Raw genomic sequence first — 26,791 nt, 5'->3', positions numbered from 1 at the left:
ATTTGGAACGCTGTTGTTTTCAGTATTTGAGGATTTAAATATTGACAGTATTAACTTGTGCTTGAGTTAATTGTAAGCCACAATTAGCAGACTTTAGTTCAATAGCATTTCAGGGTGAGTGAGTTCCCAGCAATCACAGATGAATAGGTTTTATTTCTGTTTTTTGTTTGGAAGAAAATCTTATGATGGATTCGATTTTATGTGTGTCTGTGTTTGAGTTTTTTCCCCACTTAAAAGATGTGTTGCTGACTCATTGGAAAAGACCCTGTTGCTGGGAAAGATTGAGGGCAGGAGAAGAAGGGGCAGTAGAAGATTAGATGGTTGGATCAGTGAACATGAGTTTGCACAAACTCTGGGAGATAGTGAAGGACAGGCTCAGTTGTGTCCAACTCTTTGTGACCCCGTGGCCTATACAGTCCATGGAATTCTCTAGGCCAGAATACTGGAGTGGATAGTTGTTCCCTTCTCCAGGGGATCTTCTCAACCCAGGGATCAGACCCAGGTCTCTCGCATTGCAGGCAGATTCTTTACCAGCTGAGCCACAAGGGAAGCCCAAGAATACTGACATGACTTAGTGACTAAACAATAAATGATGTGTTGAGACTTCCCTGGCGGTCCAGTGGTTAAGACTCTGTGCTTCTATTGCAGGAGGCACCAGTTTGATCCCTGTTTAGGGAACCAAGATCCCTCATGCCACACAGGGTGCAGCCCCCAAAAAAGATGTGTTTGTTTCATCAGCTGGTTAAGTATGTATATGGCACAAGTATACATAATGTGTTTTCTGACCTTTGAGTTGGAAGAGACTTGATTTTATCAAGTGTTCTTTACACTTGTAGGTAATCATTAAAATTGGGTACTACGAAAGTCTGATAATGAGAATCTGGCTTCTCTTCGATTTGGAAGAGGTGAAAGTAAAGTCGCTCAGTCGTGTCTGACTCTTTGGGACCCTGTGGACTGTAGCCCACCAGGCTTCTCTGTCCATGGGATTCTCCAGGCAAGAATACTGGAGTGGGTTGCCATTTCCTTCTCCAGGGGATCTTCCCGACCCAGGGATCAAACCCAGGTCTTCTGCATTGCAGGCAGATGCTTTAACCTCTGAGCCAAATCGTCAATGGTATACACCTTATCTACACTAGTGGAGGGTGGTTTGCACACATTTCCCTGAAGCAAAATATCCAAATTCCTTCTGGGGCCTTTTGGAATGCATCATGATCTTACAGTAACCGACTCTTTTATCTGGAAGTCCAACCCTCTCGTTTTTACGGACCCCTCTGTGCCCCAGTCAGATAGTACTCCCCTCCCAGTTTTCCTCCAGTACCTTGTCCAGCCTTCACCATTGCCCTAATTATGCAGTCACATGATGAATTGTTTATATTAACACGTAAACAATAGAGTGGGAAATTCTTCAGCTGGTCTATATCTTGCTCATCACTGTTGTCAGTAGCACTTAGCACAGTGCCTGAAACTACTAGTTTCTCAATAAATGTTTGTTGAGTGAATGAATGATGAGACAGAGGCCGGGGGACATGAAGTGCCCTGCCCCAAATCACAAATCTAGTTAACGACAACCATGTGAGACATAGGTTATGATAACATTGTAATTACATCGCATTGCCTAACACATGTCAGGAGAGGCCAGAATTGGACTGGATCTTGGAATAAAACTCTGGTGACACATTATCTGTGTAAATTTCTAATTTACATGATGATCCACAACATCCAGAGTTGACTCTGAGGTTCATCTTGAGAGGCTTCTTTTGGTACCTTAGAGTTTTGTTTCTTTTGCTAATACTCTACCAGTAGGAAAGATATGTGGGATGGAGGGAGAATTCCCATGATTGGGAAAGGAAGGGCTTCCCTGGTAGCTCAGCTGGTAAAGAATCGCCCTGAAATGCAGGAGATCTGGGTTCAATCCCTGGGTTGGGAAGATCCCCTGGAGAAGAGAACAACTACCCACTCCAGTATTCTGGCCTGGAGAATTCCATGGACTGTATAGTCCATGGGGTCACAAAGAGTCAGACACGACCGAGCGACTTTCACTTTACATATGAGAGTAGGTGAAGTCCCTAGTCTACAGAAGGGCAGGGAGATCTCTCCCCTTCCCTGGGGTCCACACACCCTCAATTATCTTCATGGTCAGTTTTTGTTACAAATATGTAATCATTATTGGAATAGATGGGGGAAGGTTGGTGACAACCCTGTGTGTATGTGATAACCACTTAGATTTGTGACAAGATCAAGGTTTTGCTTTGTTTTAAAGCAGAGAGGGTTGGAATAGGATGTCAACATGAGAATACCAGATCGCTACTGGCTGTGGCCTTTGAGGAGGTCAGAGTGACCCAGGAAATATAATCTGGCCAGTGGCCATTGGCAACCATTCCTGAGCTCAGCAGTCTTCTGTGATGGTATGCTCCAGGAAATTTGCTCCAAGGAAGCCTCAGGATGCTGACATTGACTGCTTTCCTGAGTGACAGCTGGAATGTGTGTGTGAGTGTGAGGGAGGGAGAGAGAAGGAGGCGGGGGAGGAGAGGGATGAATGGAGAAGTAGGCAATCTAGAGAAGGTGTGGCCTGGCAGACTTGTTGGAAGTCCTTTTTATTCACTATGTCAAGGTGACGAGGTAGCACCAGAGCCACCTAGATGGCCATTGGGAAAGGTGTGTAAGGTCTGGGCTGGCCCCATAGGTGGGAGTGCATTGACATGGGCAGGGGTATTGATATGTCTTCCAGCTTCAATGAGGAGCCGCTGTCTTGGTTGCTTATTATGAGCCTGCTGCCTGAGCTCAGTGGGCAGGTGAGGACAGCACCTGGCTGGACCTCAGGGATGAAACCAACAAACTTTTGTTCCCAAATCCTCTGTAGACATTGATGCATATGGAGAACAGTTAGGTTAAGTTCTCACTTTTTTTTTTCTTGGCCACACTACTTGGCTTGTGGGATCTTAGTTGCCTGACCCAGAATTGAACCCAGGCCCAGCAGTGAAAGTGCTGAGTCCTAACCACCAGGCCACCAGGGAATTCCCCCTAGCTCTCACTCTTCTGACTGCATGTCTCTTTAGAATGGTCATCATTTCTTGTCATGAGTTGGAGTCCATAGAATGGGCTTTATGAGTCAAGAACCCCTTAACATTATTTTCAAGTCTATATGTTTATTTTTTTCTGGGGAAAAGTTCGTAACAGTTTCTCGAAAGTGACCCATGTATCAACAAAGGTTAAGAACTCTTGGCATAGGAGAAGCAGAAGAAATGCTTGCGTTTATAGGGCCTTGCTGTTCGCAGGGCAAGGATGTCAGTGAATGGAGTATGACAGGGTAGGAAGGATCAATTTGGTGGCTCAGGGCGATGGATTAACAGCTGTTGCATCTCCTGATAATGGAATGTACCTGAAGGCATGTACTCACATGTGGGTTAGAGGCAGTGGTCAGAAACTGACTGAATGAGCAAGGGACAACTACGGTGCATATAGAGAAATAAATAATGTGAGTCCAAGGGAACCGAGCTGGTTGAAATAGAAGAGTCACTTTGGGGAGCTCCCTGAACACAAGTGGGTTCCAAAGAAGACAGAGTATCACAGTGTTCTCAGGACTGAGTCTGTTTACAATCCACGAGAGGGTGAGGTAACATGGAGTTCCAGGGGCCACATGGGCTTCAGTTAAGGCTGTCCCCTGGCTGTGGGTGGGGGACCCTCTTCAGCTGTATCATCTGTGGTTATGTCCTAGAAGCTGAAGTCATAGTCTGGCCTTCATTAGCCCTTGGACATAAAGCCTAGTAGATTCATTGCTACTTGATCCTTTTCATGAACCTCAGGGAGAAGGCAATGGCACCCCACTCCAGTACTCTTGCCTGGAAAATCCCATGGATGGAGGAGCCTGGGTAGGCTGCAGTCCATGGGGTCGCTAAGAGTTGGACGCGACTGAGCGACTTCCCTTTCACTTTTCACTTTCATGCATTGGAGAAGGAAATGGCAACCCACTCCAGTGTTCTTGCCTGGAGAGTCCCAGGAATGGGGGAGCCTGGTGGGCTGCCATCTATGTGGTCACACAGAGTCAGACATGACTGAAGCAACTTAGTAGCAGGAGCAGCAGCAGCAGTAGGTGACCTGGTATTTTTTCCACACCATCCCTGGGACCAGTGTCTTGTGTGATTCATTTCCACCTTGGGGCCCTGCTGATGAGATGGGATAGTACCGTTTCCAGAAACGGAATCTGAGTGGGCAAGAGAAATGTTCTGGGGAGCAATTCTCTCTAGGGTCCAGAATCCTAAAGAAGACTGGGACATGGTGGGAGTGGGAATTCTCAGTGGGGGCTGTAGGTTGGGAAAAGAAAAATGGATCACTTTCAAACTCTGGGGTTGTTTGACTCAATGTTTTTCTCACTGGCCCAGCTGTAGTTGGGTGTTGCTGAGGCTCTCTCCCAGGGGGTTCCTGAGTAGCCCTAGCGGTAAAGAACCTGCCTGCCAATGCAAAAGATGCATGAGGCATGGGTTCGATCCCTGGGTTGGGAAGATCCCTGGAGGAGGTCATGACAACCAGCTCCAGTATTCTTGTCTGGGAAATCTCATAGACAGAGGAGCCTGGCAGGCTACGGTCCATAGGGTCTCAGAGTCAGACATGACTGAAGTGACTTAGCATGCATGCACACACGAGGCTTTCTCTCCCTTCTCACCTCCTCCTTCTGGTCATCTCTTGGCTGAGCCTGTGCTCCTTGAGCGAGGCGCGCCACTGCAAAGCTGTTTCAGGGGAACACATCCAGTTGGCAGCTTTGTTTTACCCTATAGGTGACCTACCCCCTGTGCCAGTTCTGATGCCCCCTTTCCCAGCTGACTTTGCAGAGAGGGCCTTAGAACTGCCGTACTGTCCACTGATTCTCTGTTTTGGTGCAGCCGTCGACAGATCCAGTTCGTGCTTCATGACTGTTATTTGATCTTGTAGGAAGTAAAATACTCCTAGTCACCGGTTTGTTTCCACTCAGGTGCTAATGGCATCTTGTATAAATGTATCCATTGGGACCATTTCCAGAGGCTCAAATATCAGAAATTCAACTTGAATCCAGAAATTCAAGCCAAGTTCCTGGGATATCTTTTCTTAAGTCATGCATAAAAGAAATTGAAAAAAAAATCTCTAAAGTTGCAGAAATGACATCTCTTATTCCTTTTCCTCCTCTTTGAAAATGGGCTGATTATAGTCAACTGTGTTATTGATCTGTAGGCCAGTGTGATGAACACACAAATTTATCCTGGGGTATGCTATTATGTGATTGTACGGCAAGGCTTTTAATGTCTTCTTGTTAAAGGAAAGGCAGAGAGTAGAAGCTATGGCCTTGACACTGTTCTTTTACTTGTTTAATGAATGTTTATTGAACGGTTACAATGTGCTAGGACTGTGGTAGATATCAGGGCTGAAGAGATAAAAGACCCTATCCCAGTCTGCAAGAAATGCATGGGCCAGCCGGGGAGACAGAGAAGTGAGTCATTAATGAAATAGAGTGGAGCAATTGCCAGGAAAGCCGTGATCAGGGGGCTGGTATCCCAGAGGCAAACCTAAACAGTGTATTTAAAAGCAGAGATATCACTTTGCCAACAAAGGTCCATATAGTTAAAGCTGTGGTTTTTCCAGTAGTCGTGTACAGACGTCAGAGTTGGACCGTAAAGAAGGCTGAGTGCTGAAAAATTGCTGCTTTTGAATTGTGGTGCTGGAGAAGACTCTTGAGAGTCCCTTGAACTCTGCAAGGAGATCAAACCAGTCAATCCTAAAGGAAATCAGTCCTGAATATTCCTTGGAAGGACTGATGCTGAAGCTGAAGCTCCAGTTCTTTGGCCACCTGATGTGAAGAGCAGACTCTTTGGAAAAAATCCTAATGCTGGGAAAGATTGAAGGCAAAAGGAGAAGGGGGCAGCAGAGGATGAGATGGTTAGAGAGCATCACAGACTCAAGAGACATGAGTTTGAGCAAACTCTGGGAGATAGTGAAGGACTGGGAAGCCTGGTATGCTGTAGTCCAGGGGGTCACAAGGAGTCAGACACGACTTAGTGACTGAACAACAACAATAATCCCTGAGGCAAGATACTGCCTCCTTCAGTGGAAAATCAGTAGCCCCTCACTGTTTTACCAGGGCTGGGGGAGGGGGATTTTCCATGTGGAAAAGTGGATTTTCCAGATAACCAGGCTTATTTTTCTAGGTCCCCAAACTTAAAGCATTAAAAAAATTTGTTTTCATGGAAATAGGTAAAATGTACTCTTTTTTTTTTTTTTAAGTTCTTAAGCTATAGTTGGTTTATTTTTTAAAAAAATTTTTGGCTGCACCATGGGGTTCGTGCAGCACCCAGCCAGGGATGGAACCTGTGCCCCCTGCAGTGCAAGCTCAGAGTCCAGGGAAGGCCCCTCTTTTTTCCTAAATGGTATATGCTCAATGAAATTCAGTCTTTTCTCCTTGACTCCAGGCACTGCATGAATGCTAGGCTTTGGATTTGGCTGTGCTGCCCAAAATCTCTTATCTTCTCCTCTAAGCCAGTTGGCCTTTCCTGAGGACTTTTTGCAATGCTTCTGTTCCTGCTCTCCTTATCGGACTGATCCTGCTGGTCCTGACTGCGTTTAGTTGACAGTCCCAAGTAGCACTCTCCTTTGTGCTTTCAACTTTGTGTTGGTTTAGGAATTCATAAGTCCGAATAGGTCAGACTTTTATTTAAAATAACAGTAAGGTGGGATTTCCCTGATGGTCTAGTGATTAAGAATCTGCCTTGCAATGCAGGGGACACGAGTTGGACCCCTGGTTAGGGAAGAGCCCACATGCAGTGGAGCGACAAAGCCCCTGAGCCACAACTATTGAGCACGTGCACCTAGAGCCTGTGCTCCATGACAAGAGAGGTCACAGCACTAAGCCTACACGCTGCAGCTAGAGAGTAGGCCTCTCCCCACAACTATAGAAAGCCCGCGGGCTGCAAGGAAGATCCAGCACAAACAAAAATGATACATTAATTAATTTAAAAAGTAGGAGTAAGGTGGGAAGTCCTTCCCTGGTGGTACAGTGGCTAGGAATCCACCTGCCAACTCAGGGGACTCTGGTTTGACCCCTGATCCTGGAAGATTCCATATGCTATGGGGCAGCTAAAGCCTGGGCGCCACAACTACTGAGCCCTTGCTCTAGTCAGCAAGCCACAGCTGCTGAGCCTGAATGCATGAACTACTGAAGCCCGTCCACCTAGAGCCCTTGCTCTGCAACAAGAGAAGCCACCGCAGTGAGAAGCCTGAGCACCACAACTGGGGAGTAGCCCCTTCTCGCTGCCGCTAGAGAAAGTCTGGCACAGCAGCGAAGACCCAGCACAACCAAAAGTAACAAACAAATAAATACAATTATTTTTTAAAAATGAGTAAGTAGACTATAAGTCAAGACTTGACAGCATCACCTTTGGGCAAAGAGCATAATCTTGAGTATGTGAACATGGCTACTGAAAGTGCCTCTTTAATTTCCTTTCTGTTGTATTTGTATTCACTTGAGGGACATTTCTGGAGAAGGAAACGGCAACCCACTCCAGTACTCTTGCCTAGAGAATTCCATGGACAGAGGAGTCTGGCGGGTTGCTGTCCATGGGGTCTCACAGAGTCAGACACAACTGAAGCGACTTAGTATGCATGCATGTATTGGAGAAGGAAATGGCAACCCACTCCAGTGTTCGTGCCTAGAGAATCTCAGGGACGGAGGAGCCTGGTGGGCTGCCATCTATGGGGTCGCACAGAGTCGGACACGACTGAAGCCATTTAGCAGCAGCAGCCGAGGGACACTTCTGAGTGCCCCGGCCATGTGTCAGTCAATAGACACAGCAATGAACAGGTCATTCCTTGCCCTCAGGGAGAAGAAATAAAACTAAAAACATAAAATAATAAAGTGTGAGAACTTCCCTGGTGGTCCAGTGTTTAAGACTCTGCACTCCCAATTCGGGGAGCACAGGTTCCACCCCTGGTCAGGGAACTAACATGCCACATGGCTTAACAACAACAACAATTTTTTTTAATTTTACAAAAAAAAAAAAAATAGCAGAATATGGTGACATTATGGCAGGGAAAGTACAGAATGCTAACATTATCAAAAACACATGTGTGCTAAGTCGCTTCAGTCACGTCTCACTCTGTGTTACCCTAGGGACTGTAGCCTGCCAGGCTCCTCTGTCCATGGGATTCTCCAGGCAAGAATACTGGGGTGGGTTGCCACATCCTCCTCCAGGGCATCTTCTCAACTCAGGGATTGAACCTCATTTCTTGTCTCCTACATTGGCAGGAGGGTTCCTTTACCACTAGCACCACCTGGGAAGCCCCCAGGGTGCAGGTGGAACATATATGGAAAAGTCAGAAATCTTCATTGGAAGTGACACCTAAGTAACATGCAAGAAGAATAAGGAGTCAGCCAGAGGAAGGAAGTGGAGCGAGGAGATCTCAGAGGAGGAGACATGTGAAGAGAGCTAGGAAGCCAGAGCTGACTGGTTGAAGAACCTGAAGGAAGCCCAGCATGGCTGGAGAGTGAAGGGAGCCAAGGAGAGATGTGGTACAGAAAAGGGCAGGGGCCAGTGCATCTGGAGACAGCATCTGGCAGACGAGGGAGCAAGCTTCACAGCAGATGTCTGAGGAACTATTGTAGTCTCAAGATCGACTGAAACATTTGATCCTCCAAATAAATTCTCAGTGGATCTTAAGTCTTATCTATGTGTCTTATGCTTCAGGGAGCCGTCGGATCAGTCAAACTTTGGAGGGAACACACATCAAAACTTAGCTGTATAGCATGTGTTGATTCTACTTTACAGTGAAAGAAACATCCATTATGTATTTTATTTATTTTGGCATCACTGGGTCTTTGTTGCTGCATGCAGGCTTTTCTCTAGCTATGGCAAGCAGGGGCTACTCTCTAGTTGCAGTGCTTAGCTTCTAATTGTGGTCGCTTCTCTTGTTGTGGAGCTTGGGCTCTCGAGCTCAGGTTCAGTAGGTGTGGCACACAGGATTAGTTGCTCCACTGCATGTGGGATCTTCCTAGACCAGGGATTGAACCTGTGTGCCCTGCATTGGCAGGTGGATTCTTAAAAACTGGACCACCAGGGACGTCCGAAATATATTTATTAAAATTTTAAAAAGCATATCCCTTTTATGCTATGATTTTTCCAGTAGTCATGTATGGATGTGAGACTTGGGCTATAAAGAAAGTTGAGCACCAAAGAATCGATGCTTTTGAACTATGGTGTTGGAGAAGACTCTTGAGAGTCCCTTGGGCTGCAAGGAGATCCAACCAGTCAATCCTAAAGGAAATCAGTCCTGAATATTCATTGGAAGGACTGATGCTGAAGCTGAAACTCCAATACTTTGGCCACCTGATGGGAAGAATGGACTCACTGGAAAAGACCCTGATCCTGGCAAAGATTGAAGACAGGAGGAGAAGGGGACGACAGAGGGTGAGATGGTTGGATGGCATCACTGACTCAGTGGACATGAGTTTGAGCAAGCTCCAGGAGTTGGTGATGGACAGGGAAGCCTGGCGTGCTTCAGTCCATGGAGTCTTAAAGAGTTGGACATGACTGAACAACTAAACTGAACTGATCCCTTTTATATTTCCTGTATTTTCAGAAATTAGTTCTGAGGCAAAAGTTGATTTAATGTATAATTTTTAATATTTAATGTAAACTTTAAATTAGATTTTTCATAAATACTTATTCTAAAATAATAGATATTATTTATTTTTATATAAATATATTTATTTATGTATTTTATTTATTTATTTTAAAAAATATTTTTGGTTGCCCTGCAAAGCTTTTGGAATTTTAGATTCCTGACCAGGGATTAGACCTGGGTCCTCTGCAGTGAGATCAAAGAATCTTAGCCACTGGACTGCCAGGGAATTCCAAAAATAAATCTTTTAAAAATAAAGAGATGCAAGAGATCCAGGTTTGATCCCTGGGTCAGGAAGATCCCCTGGAGGAGGAAATGGCACTCTAGTGCCATAATACTCCCACTCCAGTATTCTTGCATGGAAAATTCCAGAGAAGCCTGGCAAAGAGTTGGACACAACTGCGTGACTGAGCTCACGCTCATACACACACAAAATTTATAGGGACTTGGTGGTACAAGGGCTAAGACTCCACTTCCGCCGCAGGAGGCTCAGGTGACCAGGCCCTGGTCTGGGAACTAAGATACCACATGTGTTGGTGTGGCCAAAAATTTAAAAATAGCTGAACTATGTTTGGTAAATATTAAGAGAATTTCTTATTTATATTACTATGTATGGAAATAGATACATGGATGTAACATCTAGTTGACTGTGTAACTATATTTTTCAGCTCCCTTAATGAGGCACTAGTTCTTGAGTTAACCATGGGGAAATTGACCTTGTCTATTATCTTGATTGAATAATGGTTATATGAAGATTAGAAATTGCTGTGGCTTCCCTGGTGGTCCAGTGGTTAAGAATCCACCTTGCAATGCAGGGAACACCAGTTCGACCCCTGGTGTGGGAAGATCCCACATGCCCCGGGGAAACTGAGCCCATGTCCCACAACTACTGAAGCCTGTTCACCCTAGAATCCATGCTCCACAACAGGAGAGTAGCCTCCATTTGTAGCAATTAGAGAAAGGACATGTGCAGCAATAAGACTCAGCATAGCCAAAAATAAATAAGTTAATTTTTTAAAAAAGAAATTACTTATAATTGCCTTTCTTAGCCTTTCCACTGGACTCAAAGAAGTATTTTATTTTGCCCATATTTACATTCTTATAAAGGGGCAAACCTTTATATCTGCGGTAGATTATGGCTTTTGATGGCCCCTAATGAATCCTGCCTCCCAGTATTCTTGCCTCTGTGTAACTCCCTATCAGCCTTGGGCTCGGCCAGGAGACCTGTGCATCCCGCAAACCTGGGAGGATAAGCACCTGAGCACTGGGGCACACCCTCTTGGAGCACTGTCCCAGATCAGCGCCTAGTCTACTGGAGGTTGGGAGGTCATGAGAAGAGCTGAGACTCCCTGCTCAGCACCAACTGCCAGACTTGTGAATGAGGCCAACTTGGAATGAATTTCCAGCTGTTCCAGCCATCTGTAATAGCCCAAGTGAGCCAGAGGAGACCAACAAAAGAACTTTCCAGTCAGTTCACAGAATCAAGAGAAACGATAAATCAAGATTTTATGCCTCTACATTTTGCAATGAGTTTTTATGCAATCTGTAAATAATAGAAACAATGTCTTTTTACTGTGTTCAAGTTTAACCTTATAAAGGCGGGCTAGGATAAAATTATGAACAACACTTAGAATGTTTTACTTTGTAAATTGCTCTGTGGGAGATGGAAAAATTTTTATGAGTGGAAGGGAAGGGCTTATTTTGATCTGTTGGTAAACTTTAATATAAATTAAAATCCACCAGGTCTTCTTCCAGTCTGAAAATTGTGGGATCATGTGATTATAAATGTTACAGTGTATACTAGAAATTTCACCAAGATATTTTTCTCATAAAGTAATGGATTCTTGGGACTTCCCTGGTGGTCCAGTGGTTAAGATTCCATGCTCCCAATGCAGGGGGCACAGGTTTGATAGGTGGTCAGGGAACTTGATCTCATATGCTGCAACTGAATATTCTGCACATTGCAACTAAAAGATCCTACATGCCCCAGTGAAGACTGAAGATCCCATTGGCACAGCCAAATTAGTTAATTAAGTAATTTTAAATAGTTAATTAAGTAATTTTAGATTAATTAGTTAATTAATTTAAAAAAGTAATGGATTCTCACTGAATAAAAATGGAAAAGACTAAAAATTGTAAAAATAAAAAATAAATCAAGCATTATCCCACAATTTTCTCGGCAATTTTTCTGTGCTCCATTAATATTTTTTCATATTTAAATCAGGCTGAGGGGAGAGTGAGTGTGGATATAAAAGGGTGGCATGAGAGAGTCATGGGCTGTTGTTATAATGAAGTATCATGTTTATGGTGGTGGTTACATTAAGGTATACATGTAAAATTGCATAGGGCCACACACACTTACATTCATTAACTATATATATATATATATATATATATACACATATAGTTTTCTATATATAACTGGTGAAGTCTGCATACACTCTGTGGATTGTGCCAATGTCAATTTCCTGGTTATGATATTATACTATAGTTATGCAAGATGTTAACCCAAGGCTGGGTGCATGCGTGCATGCTAAGTAAGTCGCTTCAGTCGTGTCCAACTCTATATGATCTTATGGACTGTAGCCTGCCAGGCTCTTCTGTCCATGGGGATTCTCCAGGCAAGGGAATCTTCCTGACCCAGGGATACAACCCATGTCTCTTACATCTCCTGCTTTGGCAGGCAGGGTCGATACCACTAGCGCCACCTGGGAAGCCCTGTGGCTGGGTAGGGGGTGTCAAAGACCTCACTGTGTGTTTCTTTGCACTTTTCTGTGAATTTATCATTTCAAACTTAAAAAAAAAAATCAGTTTGTAGCAAGGATTTTGTATCCTGTCTTTATATTTTCATTTTTAACAGAAAATGTCCACATTTCATACCCACATCTCTTGATTACTATAAAAAATGAACCAAAAAAATCTGTCTTATTATAGAGTTAACTGCTAAGGAATAGGGTACATTTACAAAACACCTTTATTTGTTGGAACTTAATTATTGCAAGAATGCCAAAGCATTTTATGGAATACATGGGGTGTGTTCGAGAGTTTAGAAAAGGAAATTACGTGAAAAAATACAATTATAACACTAACAAAGCACTGTGAAATTGTGCAGCCAGTGCACTGCACACAGAAAGGGGAATATTGTGTTTGAGCTCCCGGAGGAGGCCCGCCTGGGCCTGGCCAGGAATGATCTGAGGCCTTGGGGGAAGGGAAGGAAGCTGGGCTTGGCTACTGAGCAGAACTGGTCTGGGGCAGCTTAGGGTGGGGCCGGCCCTGGCTCCTGAGAAAAAAATGATAAAGAGCAGGCGTCAGTGTACTGGCAACGGCAGCTAAGAATCCACTTTCAGAAAGAAGTGGCAGGACATAGACAAGAGATTTGATATTAGGTTTGCCAAATATTGGTTGCAAAGAAGTTAGGGAACAGGAGGGGAATAGAAAGCAGGGGGTGGACAAGGCAATAGCAATGAAAGCAAAAATAAACAACTGGGACTGAATCAGACCTTTGTATAGCAGAGGAAACCATAAACAAAACAAAAAGACAACCTGTGGAATGAGAGAAAGTATTTACAAATGATGTGACTGACAAGGGCTTAATTTCCCAAATATACAAACAGCTCATACAACTCATTATCAAAAAAGCAAACAAACTAATTTTTTAAATGGGCAGAAGACCTAAATTTCTCCAAAGAAGACATCTATATGGCCATTGGGAAAGTGAAAAGATGCTCAACATCGATAATTACTAGAGAAATTCAAATAAAAACTGCAATGAAGTACCACCCTACACTGGTCAGAATGGCCATCATTTAAAAGTCTACAGGGGAAAAAAAAAAAAAAAGTCTACAGGGGAGACTTCTCTGGTGGTCCAGTGGTTAAGAATCTGATTGCCAATGCAGGGGACATGGGTTTGCTCCCACATGCTGTGGAGCAGCAAAGTCCATACGGCACAACTACTGAAGCCCAGGCGCTTTACCGGGCCCACACGAAGCAACCACTGCGTCTGCGCTGTTGAGTTCAAGGGCAGCAACTACTGAGGCCCAGACACCTAAAGCCTGTGCTCAGCAGCAAGAGAAGCCGCTGCAGTGAGACGCTTATGAACCGCAACGAAGAGTATCCCACGCTCACCGCACCAGACAAATCCTGCACACAGCAATGAAAACCCAGCATAGCCATAAATAAATGATAATTAAAAAATATCAAAGTCTACAGGGACTTCCCTGGTGGTCCAGTGGCTAAGACTATGCACTCCCAATGCAGGGGCCCTGGGTTTGATTCCTGGTCAGGGAGCTGCAAGCTTGTGTGCCGAAGATCTTATGTGCTGCAACCTGATGCAGCACCGCCGCCCCCCCCCCCCCAAAAAGTCTACAAATAAATGTTGGAAAGGGTGTGGAGAAAAAGGAACTCTCTTACACTGTTGGTGGGAATGTAAATTGGTGCAGCCACTATGGAAAACAGTATGGAGTTTCCTTAGAAAAACTAAAAACAGAGCTGCCATATGATCCAGCAATCCCACTTCTGGAAAACTCTAGAAGAGTTTTTCTAATTAGAGAAAACTCTAATTAGAAAAGATACACACACCCCAATGTTCATTGCAGCACTATTTACAGTAGCCAAGACATGGAAGCAACCTAAATGACCATCATCAGGCAAATGGATAAAGAAAATATGGTACATGTATACAATGGAATACTGCTTAGTCATAAAAATCAATAAAATTATGCCATTTGCAGCAACATGGATGGATCTGGAGATTATCATACTAAGTGAAGCAGGTCCATATAGAAAAGACCATATAATATCACTTGACATGGAATCTATAATATGACACAGGGGCTTCCCTGGTGGCTCAGTGGTAAAGAATCGCATACCAGTGCAGGACATACAGGTTCGATCCCTGATGCAGGAAGATCCCACATGCCACGGAGCACTAAGCCTGTGCACCGCAACTGTTGAGTCTGTGCTCTAGAACCTGTGCTCCCAGACAAGAGAAGCCACCACAGTGAGACGCCTGCACACCTCTACTAGAGAAAAGCCCATGCGGCAGTGAAGACCCAGCACAACCCAAAATAAATAAAATTATTAAAAAATAACATACGACACAAATGAACTTATACATGAAACAGAGGCAGACCCATAGACTTAGAAGACAAACTCATGGTTACCCAAGAGGAAAGGGGGTAAATTAAGAGTTTGGGATTGACAGATACAAACTACTATATATAAAATAGTTAACCTTTGTCCTATTGCATAGCAGAGGGAACTATATGCAACATCCTGTAATAAGTAATAATGGGGAAAAAAAGAAAGCAGGAGGTGGGGGTGGGGGTCATTTGGGGGGGAAAGTCTAGAAAGGGCAGGCTGGTGGCTGAAGCTTCCCAGCTGGCCTTCAGGGTTTCCTCTTTGCTCTGAGAATAAAGTCCGAACTCTACATGGCATAAAAGGCCCTACATGACTGACCTGGTCTTGGAATATCTCCCTGACCTGGTCTCCAATTGCTTCCCCAGATGCACCTCTGAGTCTTCGAAGCTTCCAAACCCACAGTCCTGTTTTTGGGCCTCCCTCTTCTCCCAGGTGTTCTTCCCGGTGCTTACCATGATTTTCCCTGTGGACGTCAGTGCCTTAACTGTTCCCTTTGCATAAAAGACCCTGGCTGATTTCTCTCTGTGAAGCCTACTATCATACCTGGGTTGGGCCACAGCCTCCTTTCTCTGTCTGGTATCCCCTCAGCCTTAAATGGGGCTTCTGAAGCTAAAAGTGGTTCAGTGGTAAATAATCCACCTGCCAAGCAGGAGACATGGGTTCAATCACTTGATTGGGAAGATCCCCTAGAGAAGGAAATGGCTACCCACTCCAATATTCTTGACTGGAGAATTCCAAGGACAGAGGAGCCTGGTGGGCTACAGTCCATGGGGTCGCAGAGAGTTGGACTGAGCACACAAGCCATGCCATATGTGCAGTCCTAGGTGAGCCCTGGTGGCCTCATTTGCCTGTTGCAAGTGTCCCCTCAAAACTACTGATGGGGCAGGAATGGCTGAGCTTCAGAGGAGAGTGAGCTACACCTCACTCCCCTGCCCAGACTGCGCCTTTGCACATGCCAGCCCTCCTACCCTCTCCTACATCTCCACTTGGGAAGCTTTTCCTCAGAATTCAAGACCCTGTCAACAACTGTTCCTCTGTGGGACTCCCACACTGACCCCCCACAGCCTCTCCTTCTTGCAGATATTCAACAGATATTTACTGAGCATACACTGTAGTGGTCCTGCTGACATTTGCTTACCATCTAGACTGTCACTTCTGTGTAGATGTCTCGGGCTGTGAATTTTTTGAGATTCTAAGCACCTTAGTTTATTCATCTAGGTATCCCCAGTTCCTGGAAAGGATTCGGGTACATGGTATGCCCCTAATAGATTTGTTTTTTAAAAAATAAATAAGCTGGAGTCCAGGGGCTAAGACTCTGCGCTCCCAGTGCAGGGGGCCTGGGTTGGATCGTTGGTTAGGGACCTAGATCCCACATGCCACAATGAAGACCCAGAACAAATAAATATATTTTAAAAATAAAAATGAATAAACGTTATTATAAAAGAAAATGACTTTTAAGAAATTCCTAACAGTCCTTAAGGCTGGAAGGTGGATTTAAGGTCACCTCATCCATCTGCTGGCATCCATCCATTCCAGGCAAGTCATCGTGCAGAATCTACTTGACTGAGTTCACTGCAGGGGAACTCACGGTCCACGTGTCCACTTACTCCACTCGAGGGTAGTGTTGATCATGGAGAAGTCCCCCTGCCGTGAAGCTGGGTCCTGCCCCTCTGTGGTTCCCTCCATGGGTCCTTACTCTTCTCCCTGGAGTGTCACAGAATGAGACCCTCCCTCTTGCCATTGACAGCCTATCATATATTTGACATTTATCACATCTGTCTTTTCTTTCCAAGTACAGAAAAACCACTTACTAGCCATATGATCCAGAGCTTCACTTTCTTCTGAGCTTCAGTTTCCTTGTTTGTAAAATTGGGCTAATATCTATCTATATGGTTGTCAAAATTACATGAGCTCATAAATTTAAAGTGCTTAAAATAGTGCTTGTGTGTGTGTGTGCTCAGTCGCTCAGTTGTGTCCAGCTCTTTGTGACCCCATGGACTGGTAGCCCGCCAGGCTCTTCTGTCCATGGGGATTCTCCAGGGAAGAATACTGGAGTGGGCTGTCATGCCCTCCTCCAGGGGATCTTCCCAACCCAGCGATTGAACCCAGGTCTCCTGCATTGCAGGCGGATTCTTTACCATCTGAGCCACCAGGGAAGCCTAAGAATACTGGAGTGGGCAGCCTATCCCTTCTCCAGGGGAACTTCCTGACCGAGGAATCAAACTGGGGTGTCCTGCATTGCAGGCAGATTCTTTACCAGCTTAGCTACCAGAGAAGCCCAGAATAGTGCCATTTTACATTCAGCACTTAAAATTAACAACTTACATTTGAGACAGTTAGTTAATTAAAATACATGATGACATACAAAAATTATATTATTAATATTTTATGAATATGTAATAAAATCACATTATATATTACCCACTCCTGATAAGAGCTTCCCTGGTGGCTCAGAGGGTAGAGCATCTGCCTGCAATGTGGGAGACCCGGGTTCGATCCCTGGGTCGGGAAGATCCCCAGAGAAGGAAATGGCAACCCACTCTGGTACTCTTGCATGGAAAATCCCATGGACAGAGAATCCTGGTAGGCTACAGTCCATGGGGTCACAGAGTCGGACACGACTGAGCGACTTCACTTTCACTTTCTTTCTCTCCTGATAAAATTGGAAACCCCCTCAGGTAGGGTCCATTGTGAAGTTTAATGGGCAACTTGGTCTGTATTTTTTAAAAAATACATTTATTTATTTATTTTTTGCTGCACTGGGTCCTCGTTGCTGCAGGAGGCCTTTCTCTAGTTTCAGTGAACGGGGGCTCCTCTCTAGTTGCAATGTACAGGCTTCTCACTGCAGTAGCCTCTCTTGTTGCAGAGCTCAGTAGTCATGGCACGCAGGCTTGGTACCCCATGTTATGTGGGATCTTCCTGGACCAGGGATCAAAGTGGTGTGCCCTGCATTGCAAGGCAGATTCTTAACCACTGGGCCACCAGAGAAGCCCAGTCTCTATTTTTAATAAATGCTTGCTCAATTATGAACAAATGTCTACTAGGCCTGAACTCAGCCCTGATCACTCACATGTACTGCCTTGAGATTTTCCAATCATTCTCTATGGTGTTCTTAAATTTAGGATTACCAGCTGTCCTGGTTTTCCCAGGAATGAGGAAATGTGGAAATTTTAGTTTTAAAACTGAATCTGAGGGGGGTTTCTGGGACTCAAGACTTTCAGTGCTAAAACCAGGATGAATTGGTCACCCTATTAATAATTCAGTGCCACTGGATTTGAGGATTGAAGCTTAGTGAGAACTACCTACTTCTGGGTTCCACGACCAAGGTTACCACTACAGCAGTGCCACAGATATGTAGATGGTGTTTCCAGTAGGGTCTCACAGAAGTATTAGGCCTTGATTGACAGAGCCTGCAGCTTTGCAAGAACATTTTATCATTTCACACTGTAGTGGTCAGGCCATATGTAATTTAAACTTACACATGATGTATTAATAAATCAGCGTGTCAATTTAAATGCTCTTGTGACTTTTCTAGGGCATCCCCTTACCTGCTTCAGATCCTCAAGAGGGATTGGAGACTGGTGGTGGTGGTGGTGGGGCGTGGGCATTACTGGAGGGAGGATTGTATGTTGGATTTTAGTTGCTCAATCCTGTCCGACTCTTTTGCAACCCCATGGACTATAGCCCACCAGGCTCCTCTGTCCATGGGATTTCCTGGGAAAGAAAGAATACTGGAGTGGGTTGCCATTTCCTTCTCCAGGGATCTTCCTGACCCAGGGATTGAACCCGAATCTGCATTACAGGCAGGTTCTTTACCACTGAGCCACTGGGGAAGCCCTTTGTGTTGGATTTTAACTGACTCTCTAGGGCAGAGTGCCCATTTCCAGGGATTTCTAGAATACCTGTGTCTGGTAGAGACCACGAATAAGGCTTGCTAGACTAACTCACCAACTCTGTGCAGCAGCTCTCCTCACCTGCCCATCCTTGAGTTCATCACCTCCTGGTTTCATCTCAACACATTTTTGGAAATTACAATCTCAAAGTTTCACTCTATTTTTATTTTTTAAGGAATGTATTTATTTTTTTTGGCTGTGCTGGGTCTTTATTGCAGCACACAGGCTCTTAGTTGTGGCCCGTGGACTTCTCTCTAGTTGCAGTGCATGTGGGCTCATTTGCCCCAAGGCATGTGGGATCTTAATTCCCTGACCAGGGATTGAACCTGATGCATCCCCTGCACTGGAAGGCAATTCTTCACCACTGGACCACGAGGGAAGTCCCTCAGTCTGTTTTTAAAGTGCTTCCTATTGCTAGATCTCTGTCTCAGGTACATATAAAGGTCCCCGTGGTCACATCACACTGAAGTATTCTAGAAAAATTACCTTTAAGTGGCTCATCTTTGAACTTCCCTGATGGTTCAGTTGTTAAGAATCCGCCTGCCAATACGGGGGACACAGGTTCAATCCCTGGTCTGGGAAAATTCCACATGCCGCAGAGCAACTAAACCCTTGTGTTGCAACGACTGAAGCCCTAGAGCCTGTGCTCTAGGAGAAGCACAGGAGAAGCCACCACAAGAAGCCCTCTTGCTGAAACTAGAGTAGTCTCTGCTCACTGCAGCTAGAGAAAGCCCGCACACAGCAATGAAGACCCAGCACAGCCAAAACATAAATGCTGAAATAAAATAAATTGTTCATTTCTCTCATCTCTTTAGTCCAGAAGTGGTTCCTGTTCCAGGCTTGAGCATTCTGCTCGCTCCAGCTCCTCCGAAACAGTCCTGTCGCTCATCAGGGACAGTCACTTCTGTGGCTGGCAGGCTCTCAGACCGCAGGGATTTTTCTCACCAGCACCACCTGCTGCCCTGATCCCAGAGGCCTCCCTCCCTTTCCACCTGGCCTCCTCGCTGCCCTCTGGTTGACACACTTTGGGGTTTGCTGCTGGCCAAGAACAGGGAGGGGTTGGGCTGGTGTGGGGTGATGGGTGATCTGGAAATAGCCTTGGGGGAGGGGCCCAGCTCTGAAGCTGGCATTGAGGTGTTAGTCTGCGCTGAGACACTCAGCAGTCAGAAAAAGGAGGCATCTTTGCTAAGTCCAGTTCCCCCTCCTGAGGAGGGTATTCACCCCTCTGGGTCGGTAGCTAGTAATATCCACATACAACTTTGACTCTAGATTCCCTAGGTATTCCTTCCCTTCTGGGCTCCATACTGTTTAACTAGGCTCGCAAAGGAGGGTTCTGGGATGGTTGTGGCCTGGAGGGGGGCCAGCTGGCTCTTCACATACAGCAGCCTCACCACATCTGCCAGCTAGCTCATGATCCCCTATTCAGCACCAGCCAGTCTTGCAGATGCCCCAGGAGATGAAAGGCAGGTCGTCAGTGGCAAGGGCGGGAGCAACACAAGGTATCCAGGGTGTAGGCGTCAGAGGTAGAGCTGAGAAGGGACCCGGTGCCCATTGGTTTTTCCTGAAGTCATCTTCTTCCCTCCTGGATGAACAGGCAGCTGGCTGACAACAAGGCTGGCTCTCCTGAGTCTACCACCTACAGACCCTGGCAACCAAAAGAGACAGGCTCATGCTTTGACCGTGGTGGTGACAGGCTTTGATGTGACCAGCCTCCCTGCCACCCTCAGGCAGCCCAGGGCCTGGCTTGTGACTGCGCATTCTCAGCGCATCAGTCCTGTAATCGTCCCCTTTGTTCATGAAGGTCTGCCCTGTGTGTTGCTCGCTTTGTTTACGTCCAGAGCTTTATGAAAGATACAGTGGTTCATGGAAGGAAAAGTGTGTCCCCAGGCTAACAGGGAGCAAGAGGGAAAAAGTCCTAGTTCACCCAAAGTGAAGGGGACTCTTCAGCCTTCATGGAGAGCTAGAGGGACTTTCTTGGGCTGGTGCTTCATCTGCTTGCTGGGCCCTGCCAGTACCATCCTTCCCATCCACAGGGCCTGGTTCTCTAGGTTTGGCCCCAGACATCTGGGTGGTGAGGCAAGAAGACTGCCCTGACCGGGGTGATAGGGACGCTTGGTGGGTTTACCTGCTGCCTGCTGAGGCCGACACCCCCTCCCTCCCTGGACTCCACCTGCCCAATATGCACAGGTGTTCAAGGTCCCCACATCCTGTGACAACCATGGACCCATCCTACAGCTCCAAGACCCCAGAAATGGGACTCTTCTACACCAGCCCAGGAAGGTATCACAAAAAGCAGGATGTGCAATGGTTAGGAACACCGATGCCAGGCAGTCAAACCAGGGTTTGACTCTAACTCTATTCTTCACCAGCTGGGTGACTGGGTAAATTAATCACTCAGCCTGTTTCCTCATTTACAAAATGGGGTTAATAACATTTACTACTTCATAGGACTGTCCTGAGGATTAAACAAAATAATGCAGAGCACCTGGCACAGGGTCCACATGCATGTAAAAGTTACTACAACCCTCAGCTTTGGGGGATATGAGGGCCTAAGAGGGGCCCTGACAATCCACCAGTCTACGGACAACCTGCTTTGTTCTTTTGATCCTGAAGCCTTAGGCCACTGTGTATTAACTACTCCCCTGCAATCTTGTACCAGAAGTAGAAGGCTCTGGGACTTCCCTTGTTGTCCAGTGCTAAGACTCCATGCTCCCAATGCAGGGAACCTGGGTTCAATCCCTGGTCAGGGAACTAGATCCCACCTACCTCAAATAAGAGTTTGCATGCTGCAACTAAAGATCCACAGCAAATTAATTAATGCACAGCAAATTAATTAATTAAAAAGGCAACTTTAGCCTTTGAAATAACTGAATTTTGGCACCTTAGATATGGGTCCACTTTTGGCCCTACTTATAGTCCAGGCTTTGGATTTGGTCTCCTGATTTGATCATCCTAGACTCCACCTGCCTGACCAGGGCATTCCAGGACTGGCTTTCTGTCACTACCCTGCCTGCAAGATTAAAGGCATTTGGGCTGACTCTACTGCTTGTCCAGGGCTTGGTGGTGGGGGTGGTGGCCACAGGCCTGCTGCTGTGATGACCAATGGGACATTCAGATGTGGGAATGTGAAACTGGCGAATGGTCACCATATGGGGAGGTGGAGGGTGGGAGGAACTGGGATACAGAGTGTCAGGAGAGCAAGGCAGTGTGTGTGGGCCTGTTTGCCCTAAAAAGGAATGTCTCAGGTGAGTCAGCCCACCCATGTTCTCCAATACTAAGCAGGGGAAGGAAAAGCTAGGGGAGGCCATTTGCTTAGAGTTGAAGGTGTAGGAAGTAGAGGAAGACCCCATCAGAATGATGGAGAAAGAACAGGCACCCCCTCTTCCAGTTCCCCAAGCCTTCAAACAGTCCAGTGACTTGATTTATATCCAGTGGTTTATTAAACATAAACAGTCTCACAAGGAGATTACATGTGTCCTCAGGTCAACAGAGAGTACGGGTAAGTGTGTTGATAAGAAAGAGGTGCGAGGTCCCTGATCTGTGCTCTGAGGGGTGGTCAGTCAGGCGGGGCCTGGGCCAACCAGTAAGGCAGATGAGGGTCCCTGTCCAGAGGACTCACTGCTCCTGGGTGCCCCAGGAGATGTAGTCTGGCCTTGTGGCTGCGTGGTACTCATCGATGAGCTGCTGCACAATCTCCCTGGATGTATCCAGCTCGTCAAAGTTCTCCTTGAAGATGTCCTCCTTGCGAAACTGCTCTAGGAAGGCCTCCCGCTTCCGCAGCTTGTCGTACTGGCGACAGGTCCGCTCAAAGAGCTAAGGGTGTACAAAAAGGATTTAGAGTGGAGAGGGGTCACGGAGAACTTCAAGGAACCATGTGACTCAGAGAGCCAGGGAACCAAGGCTGGGGTATCCCCACAGTAAAAAAAAGCCAGAAGCAGGGCAGCAGGGTTGTAGAGAGATGAGGCACCACCAGGAAGATGACTATGGGGCTCACCGAGGAGATGCTGGTGTGGTTGGCCATCATGAGCCCACTGACCCTGTGGGCAGAAGGCAGGTAGGGCGACTTCCTGGACAGGGCCACCTGGATGCTGGCGGGGCCCCAGGGGATGAAGTTGGCCAGCTTCCGTTCCCGGATCCTCTGCAGGCTCTTGTGGACCTGGGGTGGGCACAGGAATGGTGGTGGTAGCCTCTCCTCTACCCCTATGGGCTCCGGGGGTAGGACAAAGGGGCTTCACCTACCTGGGTGGGGTCCACCTCCCCCTGGATGATGTTGAGGATGGCGATGTAGCAGTGGTTGGTCTGGCGATCCCGGCCTGTGGACACCATCACGTTCTTGGGCTGCAGCAGTCGCCTCATGACATCCAGGACCGTGGTCTTTCTCACGCTGGCCACCTGAGGGGAGAGTGGCCACAGGGCAGCCCAGCACTCAGGGCACAGTTGAGAGATGCATGGACAGAAAGCACGAGGCGACGCACAGCCCCATCAGACGCGGGGGAGCCTGGTCTCTCTGGGGAGTGTCCTTAGATTCAGGTCCTCACTGAGGGATCAGAGATCTCAGTCCCCCGAGCTCAGCTAATTCATGCCTTGTGCAGAAGCATCAGCAGACTCCATATAGCCTGGGCCCTGCAGGGCACCACAGGCAGGGGGAGAGGAGAGCAAGTCAGCCAGGAAGCAGGGCCTCTGGGTGCAGCAGAGAGAAGGGAAAGGCTGGTCAGGGCCTGCTGGGCCTGAGGGCTGCTCTTACCGACTGGTCCGTGGTGAGGGGGGTGTAACCAGTCATGAGGAAGTGGAGCCGTGGCGTGGGAATAAGCGAGGCGATGAGGCCGATGAGGTCGTTGTTCATGTAGCCGGGGTAGCGCAGGGTGGTGGTGCTGGCTGACATGATGGTGGACACCTGGGGACAGGGTGCCGGGTCATGGGCCTTGTCCTGGGGGCCTCCCTTCCCTAGATGGTGCTTTGGGAAGGAGGGAGTCCAGGAGCAGGGGGCTCACCAGCTGGTTGATCTGGGAGAATGAGGGATTCTGGATGTGCAGGCGGTCTGTGGCGATCCGGTTCAGGGCAGTGTTGTCCAGCACCACCTGGGGGGACAGAAGAGGGTGTCAGATTTAGGAGGACAGAAAGTACAGGAGCTCTGCCTGAGTCTGGGCTATGACGCTTCATTTCCCTGGTGCTTCATGGCCAGAAAGACCCATCCAAAAGAGACTTGAACAAGACTGGGGCACAGGAAGGTTCAAAATGGGACTTTTAAAAATGCATGAAAAGGATGAAATAGACGGGGGTTGGGACTGGAGTAAGGGAGACTCCCGGACTTACAACACAGTCGGCGTTCTGGGTCAGCCTCTTGAGCGTGAGCAGTGAGTTGTAGGGCTGGACCACCACATCGCTCATCTCATCCTGGTTGGGAAACACTGAGTATGTCTGCACCAGCTTCTTGGGGTACCTAGTGGTGTTTGAGAAAGGATGGTCAAGGGCAACAGACTGGAGGCTTGGTAAACTTGGGGTTTCTAATGACTGTCAGGATGGGGAAATTGGGGTTCGGGTCACAGGACAGCAGAGAAGGGAGACTTGACTTTTGGCAGTCTGTAACCCAAAAGGGGGGAAGGGCAGAGAGACATCTTAGGACCTAGAGTTCTAACTCCGAATCAGGCTTACTCCCTGAATCTTCATCAAAGATCGGGATTCTAGACTCTGGTTCCAACCACTAGGAGTGTGATTGGGTTCCTGATCATTGTACTTTTCCTTTCTCAATACAGCAGGGAATGAAGAGCCCTTTCCTGCTCCAGTGAATGGGAAGGTTTTATCTGGAGGGCCTCCCAGTCACCTGGGAAACCAAATCCTCACTGCCCTTCAAAACAGACTTACCTGTCGTTGAGCCGTTCTAAGAGGTAGGAGCCCAGGCCAGAGCCTGTTCCCCCAGCGATGGAGTGACACAGCACGAAGCCCTGCATGGGGAAGGGGCGGTCAGTATCTAGGTTTCAAGTGGCAGGATTTCCAATTTTACCCATCTCATAACTTCTTGGACTCCTATCTTCCCAGGACCTCTCCTCCACTTCCTTCCCCCCACCCCCCACACACAGATTAGTAGACTCTTCATTACTTCCAACAAGGCCCTGTGGCTTCTGTGCAGTGCAAAGGTTGCACAGGGAGGGTCCCACACCTAACAGATGGCTTCTAAAGGGTGCTGCCGAGCTGTCCCTGCTGGCCCCCCACCGGCATTCCGGAGATGCTCACCTCTAGGCTGTCGCTGCCATCTGCCTCCCGGTCTATTATGTCAAAAATGTCCTCGTGAATCTTCTCTCCCTGTACAGACATGGGGGGCATCAGAGTGGGGCAGGACTAAGGGACAAGGACTTTGGCCTCAGAATAGCCACCCTCCATTCTCCTTATAGTACCTAAAAGTCCTTTTCAGAACACAGTGGTCCTTTTTGTTTGCACTGAAAGGTAGTGCAGCCTGGTGGTTATGAGCAGGGTCTCTACATCCAGACTGCCTGACTGCCTATATTAGCTCTAGGTCTAGTTAGTCGGGTGACTCTGGGCATGCTACTTCATCTCTCTATACCTCAGTTTCCTAATCTGTACAATGAAGGCACTAATACAGGTCCACAGTCCCTTATCTAAAATTCTTGGGGCATTATGTTTCAGAGTTCAGATATTTCAGATTCTAGGAGGGCTATATGGTGTGTATTACACAAGCTAAGTAGAACACCAGTGGGGCAGGGGTCTGAGGGGTGCTAACCAAATACATTAATATTTCTGTAGTGAAAGGAATGAGAAGTGGAAGTAAGTTGAACAGAAACTATAAACTAGCTTATCTATATTGAGATTCGGTTTTGATGCTAAATGAGTAGTTATAAATCCTCTTTTAGTTTCAGAGTTTTCTGGATTCTGGAAACCTACAGAGACTGTGGACCTGTAGTACCTACCTCTAGGATTGTTGGAAGGTCTGGGTAAGTTAATTTATGTAAAACACTAACAATGGCCTGGCATCCGGCATGAGCCGAGTGCAGTGTCTTATGACTATTACATAGTTCGCTCAGAATCCCCTCAGTCACATCTCCCTCTCCACTCATATAGTCTCCATCTGGTTTATCTTCTCTTTAGGAAGTCATAGGGCCAGTCCCCATGCAGGAGTGGAGTTCTTCTAACAGGGAACAGCAAATGACCTGGGAGAATCCGCTGGCCCAATTGTTGCCAGCTCCTCCTCCATGCTCCGACAGGTAAATGTTCTCTGGGTTGTAGAGCTTGGCATAGGGGGAGTTGAGGATGGAGTGGATCACCCTGGGCTCCAGGTCCAGCAGCACTGCCCTCGGGATGTAGTGCTCATCGTCTGCCTGTAAAGGGGAGTTTAGGAGAAGCCCAATTAGCTCGGGCCTGCCCAGTCCTCCAGCCCTCCCAACCCTGGTTCCTGCCTCCCTCCCTCTTCAAGCCAGCCTCCCTGGCTCCTCTGCCCAGTAGGATTCCCAGTACCAAGCCACTGCCCTTCCCTTCAGAACCCCTGGGCCACTACCGGCCCTGGCTAAGTCGCTGGCGGCACCTGGTAGAAAAAGACGTCCTTGCGATCAGTGCCCTCGGTGGCGAACTCCTCCACGATGCCCTCGGGGCTGATACCATGCTCGGCGCACAGCTGTTTCCAGAACTCGAACCCAACTGACGGGAGGGACGGGGGCGGGAAGAAAGAGGATATCTGGGTCTGGGCAGGTTCCAACTAGGAGCTGGGGGACTCAATGCCTGGGTCCAGGGATAGGAAGTCAAGCTTCGGGAGTCTTTCGTGTCAGAGGAAAGGGCACTATATCAGCGACTGGGCAGAGGAGGGCCCCTTGGGGTTGAGCAACTGGATACTGGGTCAGGCATGTCCCACCTTTCGGAGAACTACGATTCTGGGAAGGGCAGATGGAATTCAGGATCCCACAGTGAGATCCCGTAGAACCTAAGAAACCCTGGCTAGTGGAGGGGCCGGAAGTTCGCTCACTCTGATTGCCGCACTGGCCCAACTGTAGGGTGATGATCTCCCTCGGCATCTCTCCTCTGGCAGCTGCGTTGCAGCCGCTTTCTACGGCAAAGCTACCGCTCTCGCCACAGAAATGCTGCCGCTCCCGCCAGCAAAGCCGCCGCTCGCTAGC

General features: G+C 47.3%; 1 protein-coding gene and 1 long non-coding RNA gene across 2 annotated transcripts in view; one reads left to right on the top strand and one right to left on the bottom strand.

Moving 5' to 3' along the window:
* The window catches only part of LOC101906393 (uncharacterized), a 41,604-nt gene extending 17,068 nt beyond the window's left edge, over window positions 1-24,536 (top strand). The window contains exon 3 of the long non-coding RNA XR_238763.5: window positions 24,425-24,536. This is a non-coding gene — a long non-coding RNA (uncharacterized lncRNA). The remainder of the gene's footprint in view (window positions 1-24,424) is intronic.
* On the bottom strand, window positions 22,089-26,785 carry TUBG1 (tubulin gamma 1). Its single transcript, NM_001076255.2, is given in 11 exon segments — window positions 22,089-22,484; window positions 22,666-22,827; window positions 22,911-23,063; window positions 23,416-23,565; window positions 23,663-23,749; window positions 23,985-24,111; window positions 24,534-24,613; window positions 24,903-24,971; window positions 25,835-26,002; window positions 26,206-26,318; window positions 26,641-26,785. Coding segments are annotated over 11 exon segments (1,356 nt in total). The 5' UTR covers window positions 26,690-26,785; the 3' UTR covers window positions 22,089-22,286.
* Window positions 26,786-26,791: the final 6 nt, after the last annotated feature.

The sequence above is a fragment of the Bos taurus genome, chromosome 19 (assembly GCF_002263795.3).
Source record: "Bos taurus isolate L1 Dominette 01449 registration number 42190680 breed Hereford chromosome 19, ARS-UCD2.0, whole genome shotgun sequence".
Lineage (NCBI taxonomy): Eukaryota > Metazoa > Chordata > Mammalia > Artiodactyla > Bovidae > Bos > Bos taurus.
The sequence above is the reverse complement of the archived record's forward strand: the minus strand, read 5'-3'. Positions and strand labels throughout refer to the sequence as shown.